This window comes from Anas acuta, chromosome 1 (genome assembly GCF_963932015.1).
Source record: "Anas acuta chromosome 1, bAnaAcu1.1, whole genome shotgun sequence".
Taxonomy (NCBI): Eukaryota; Metazoa; Chordata; class Aves; order Anseriformes; family Anatidae; genus Anas; species Anas acuta.
Genome location: NC_088979.1, coordinates 2499105 through 2504069, shown reverse-complemented (window position 1 = coordinate 2504069; position 4965 = coordinate 2499105). Strand labels below are relative to the sequence as shown.

The 4965-nt window shown below is 50.1% G+C and overlaps 1 protein-coding gene across 2 annotated transcripts in view; it reads right to left on the bottom strand.

Annotated features, from left to right (window-relative positions):
• Nucleotides 1-361: 361 nt before the first annotated feature.
• Nucleotides 362-4965, bottom strand: part of MOGAT2 (monoacylglycerol O-acyltransferase 2) — a 20708-nt gene continuing 16104 nt past the window's right edge. The window contains exons 3-6 of one of the 2 annotated variants that reach the window (XM_068692216.1): nt 3504-3708; nt 2602-2776; nt 2243-2442; nt 362-862 (exon numbers count right to left, since the gene is read on the bottom strand). In XM_068692216.1, the coding sequence (XP_068548317.1) occupies nt 708-862; nt 2243-2442; nt 2602-2776; nt 3504-3708 (735 nt within the window). In that variant the 3' untranslated portion in view covers nt 362-707. The remainder of the gene's footprint in view (nt 863-2242; nt 2443-2601; nt 2777-3503; nt 3709-4965) is intronic. The other variant, XM_068692153.1, reaches the window with a different exon arrangement.

Below are 4965 nucleotides of genomic sequence, written 5' to 3'. Positions count from 1 at the left end.
GTGCAGGAGGGGACTAAAGAGCCCAGAGCAGCTGGACACAAGAGCACCAGGCAGAGAGCAATCATTTGTTCATCAAAACAAACAATATTAAAAAACAAACAAACAAAAAAAAAACATAAGCTAAGCAGAAATTATGGCTCATCTTCCCATTTTTGCAGCCTCTCCCTGAGCAAGGCATTCAGAGAGATTCCCATCTGTTATTTGAAGCAATGTTGAAAATTTTCCCTTAAGTCAGAAAACTGAAAAAAAAAAAGTTTTATTTTATAATAAAGCTCTTTGTATCCTTTTAAATATCTTTGAGGAACGGACTTTTTCCAGCACGATGTTTTTCTCAGCTAGGCTGTGAAAATGAAACTTGAACTAAACACAAAGGAAGCAATAATTTATTTCTGCCGGGAAATATCTTCAAAAACTGGCCTGCAAGCCAGGCTGGAAGCGTGACTTTTCTGCTGGGGGGTTTCAATAGTGCTTGTTTCAGTAGTGTTGGTTCAACAGTGATGGGATTTTGTTCTCTTGTTATCTTCTGTGTGTCCTTCAGGGAGAAGAAATGAAAACTCTGCTTCTGACCCACGCAAATGCTGGGAAAACCAAGTCCTTCTCCCCACGTTGCATGGCCCATGTGTTACCTGTGACTAAAGGGAGGATGTGAGGTAGTCCCAGAGACAGGGGAAAGCTTGGAGCCTGGCCTCCACGACTCTAGAGGAGCTCTATATAAATTCGAGGTGACTGTCTTCTGGGACGTTGTATTTAGCTTTATGCTCCTCGAAGAGCTTGCACAGCTCTTCCAGGTATTTCTGGTGGACTCGATCAACTTCTTCCTCGGAGGGCTTGTACTTCTTCTGCACTGGGATCGGTTTCCCAACTGGAAAGGGAGCACAAAGATTCGGTCAGGTCCCTCTGGATGCTTAGTATGCCTTATCCCAGAGGTGGGTGCCACTTTTCCAAGGACACGGTGGGCAGATCAACAGGACTGGTGGTGTCTCCTCTGGGAGACAGCACAGCCAAGGGGGTGGGAGATGGACATCACAATTGCTTTTTTTCCAGGGCTAAACTAAATAATTTGATCGCCAGCACTGGAAAAAACCCTTCCCATCTCCCACAGCCACCAGCAGCAGGGGATAGGGAGGGCCCTGAGCTACCTCTCTTGCTCTGCGCTCTTCCCCTAATTGTGTTTGCCAAGCGGCAGAGGGCTCCGTCATCATCGGGTAAGAGTGCTCCTCATCAGCCTAATGAAGATCCTTTGTGATACTGCTGTAAAACCATTGAGACAATCCAACCGGGTTGTAAAACAATTAGGAGTAATTGCTGGCTGTCAAACCTGATCAGTGGGGTGAGCTCTGGCCTCTCCAAACAGCCTCTGTAATTAGGCTGATTCGCAGACCATCAACAGCGTTGAGGATCCAAGCCTGGAGTTGTTGAAAGCGGGTGGAATTTCACCAAAACCAACAATTTTCTTGAGGTTTAGTATGGTCTCTGGTCAAACCAGCCCTGCTTGTTCATGGGGTTTGTTTTTGGGGGTAGGTTGGGGTTTGTGGCTGCACCTGCACTCGGTGCTGAGCAAACCTGCAAACCACGTGTTGGTGTTGTCCTACTTGTGCTTCTGGAATCGGCTTGGAGGAAGTTCAACCCAACTCTACCACTGGGGTTCACACCCAAAAGGTGTGCTGGGGCTGGGGTTGGCAAAATGTTTCCTCTGAAACTTTCTCATTGCAGTTCAGATGGGCTGGGTTGCGCAGCAAGACCAAGCCTGGGTCCCAGAGCAGTGTATGTAGGGACCCACTTGTTATTCTTTCTCTGGGCTATCTCATTTGCTCAGAAGATGCTCCAACACCACGTTCAGCTGAACTCATCATATCACAGCCTCCAGAGCAGCTCACAGGCTCAGGCACTCTCCCCCAATTACATTTTTAAGATTTTCTTTGCATCTTTTGCCGGGGAATTTTGCTATTTTAGGGAAACCTTGTCCCAAAACCAGGAGCTTTTTATAAAAAAAAAAACTATTCCTTTTGGGTAGACCTGTGCGGTGTCAAGAGTTGGACTTGATGATCCTTAAGGGTCCCTTCCAACTCAGGATATTCTATGAAAAGCTATGTCTAGTCTGGAAAGCCGAGAAGGGTGAGCAGTTGGAGATGCTCAACAAATTGCTAGCCCATGGCATCTTGTGCTCTCTGGCATGGTGTTCCAGCCCAAAATAAATCCCTGATCCCTTCTTTGGCCAACCTTGTGCTAGGGAGGGACTTACCAACGGTGTAGATGGGCCGGCGGTAGGGCATCAGCCCAAAGCTGTACTGGAAGATGCCTCTTGCATGGAAGAGGGGAAGGGAGACACCCATCACCTGCTGGAGCCGGTGCTGGAGCCGCCGCAGCCAGGAGCCCTTGGGGTTGCTCACTTGCTCAAAGAGGTCGTTCTCCCCAAATGAAAAGGTGGGGACCAGCGGGGTGCTGTGGGGTGACAAACACAACATGTGGCCATGAAGATTAACAAAACCCATCCCCAAAACCCTTCACCACCCGCTCAACTCACCAGGAACATCCCAGTGACCACCCACAGCCCAGAGCATCCCTCCCCAAGCACCCCCTTGACCCCATCCCTTGCATCACCCGTTCTCGATGGCCACACGGACAAATCCCTTCCTGTTCTTCAGCAGCAAGGTGTAGGATCCCGGGCGGGCATCCAGAGCCTCCTGAGCCCCACCAACGATGATGGTCAGCAGGTTCCCCCCACCTGGCCTCTGCAGCACGTGGGATGCACTCTCCTTGTCGGAGGACACAAGGCCTGGGAGGTAGAAAGGAAGAAAAAAATAACAGCCTGGCTAACTGTGTTTTCCTCCCATTTTTCCCCATTATCCAGCTCTGGAGAGGTGCTCAGTATTTATTTACACAGTTTTCCTACGCTCCAGTAAATCTCAGCCCAGCTCCCCAGAGCGGTGCTGGATTCATGCATGGCTCTGCCCTGTTAATACGTGATTATCCCTTTGCTGTCTGGCCTACAAGTGAGAAACAGGGAAAAAAAAACATAGGAAAAAAGTAAACTGAAAACTAGCTGCAGGGAAAATCTGTTTCAGCTTGTTGTCAGATTAAACCATGTCCCACCCTGAATCTTTCCAGAATCAGTGAAATGTTGGCTTAAAACACAGGAATTTCAGTGCCTGTTGCTGTTTTAAAGTGACATTTGGTGCAGTTTTGCCCCCCCCCGATGTTATGTGCTTACAAAAATTAGAAATCTGTAATTCAGAACCAGCAAAACAATGTTGTTTTGGTTAAACAGAAAACATAAAAAACATAAAACATAGTTTTATGTTTGGTAAACAGAAAACTAGCTATTTAACTTCAGAGAGGCTTTGGGTGCCACCTCCAGCGCCCATATCCATGGATGGGATCAGGTTGGCCACAGATAGAGACAAACACTCCCCTTGATCATCTCAAGCCTCCCTGGTGCTTTCACCCTTCTTTCCCCCAAAATCACCCAATTCACCCACTTATCCTTCTGCTGTTGTGCTTACCTCCAGCCATCAGGTAGTCCCTGAAGAAGGGGACACGAAACCACAAGGAGAGCATCATCAGGTGTGGGGTGATGCCTGGGAAGAGCGTGGAAAATCCCGAGGCTTCCGTGCAGAAATTGAGAAAGGCTCCCACAGCCAGCACCCCGTGGGGGTGGAATCCCATCAGGTAGTTCTGCCTGGGGTCCAGCTCCGCCGTCTTCACCAGCTGGGCACAGGGATGGGCCATGGGTTAGTGCCATCACCTTGGGGATGGAGCATTGGCTATGGAGAGCTGGCAGCGAGGCTCTTGGGGGGGCCCTGGCACCCACTGTGCCAGGGAAAGGTCAACTGAAAAACTCCAATTTTTTTTCCCTACGATGTATTTTGTTGCCTGTTTTCGTATTTTCCCCACCCTGTGGCCCAAAATGACTGTTCCAGTGGCACAGTTCTTTAATCACAGACTCATAGATTCGGGTTGGAAGGGGCCTTCAATGATCACCTAGTCCAACCTGATGATCTACACCTCCTACCTGATCTGGGTGCCCAAAGCCTATGCTGCTTTCATCTGGCCTCGATGCTGTTGGGAACCTCTTTTCTTTAAAACCTCCTCCTGTCCATTTTCCAAGAAGGAAAAGAAATGTGCTCGGTGTGCTTCTCCCCGCCAACCCTTCGAGTGCCCTGCTCCCATCTGTAGGCAGGTTGCACCTAATGATGCGTGCACTTTCGTGGAAGAGAATGGGTGAGAGTCACGAGGGTCTGTTTTTAACCTTGTCACATCACGGCCAATTTCCCACCTGTCCTAGAGCACTGTTGACTGTCCGTCTGTGCCTGCTGCTAATGAGGGGAGTGAGCAAACACTGGTGGCTGGGTTTAGAGGTGGGCAGAGGGGGGCTGTGGTGATGAGCCCCTGTCATGATGTGCTCATTTTTGAGTGATTTCAGCTCGTTTCCCTCATTGTTGGCTTCTTGCCTTTCGTCCCCATGTGAGAGAAGAGAAAAGAGAAGAGAGAGAGGAAGGGAAGGGAAGGGAAGGGAAGGGAAGGGAAGGGAAGGAAGGGAAGGGAAGGGAAGGGAAGGGAAGGGAAGGGAAGGGAAGGGAAGGGAAGGGAAGGGAAGGAAGGGAAGGGAAGGGAAGGGAAGGGAAGGGAAGGGAGGGAAGGGAAGGGAAGGGAAGGAAGGGAAGGGAAGGGAAGGGAAGGGAAGGGAAGGGAAGGGAAGGGAAGGGAAGGGAAGGGAAGGGAAGGAAGGGAAGGGAAGGGAAGGGAAGGGAAGGGAAGGGAAGGGAAGGGAAGGGAAGGGAAGGAAGGGAAGGGAAGGGAAGGGAAGGGAAGGGAAGGGAAGGGAAGGGAAGGGAAGGGAAGGGAAGGGAAGGAAGGGAAGGGAAGGGAAGGGAAGGGAAGGGAAGGGAAGGGAAGGAAGGGAAGGGAAGGGAAGGGAAGGGAAGGGAAGGGAAGGGAAGGGAAGGGAAGGGAAGGGAAGGGAAG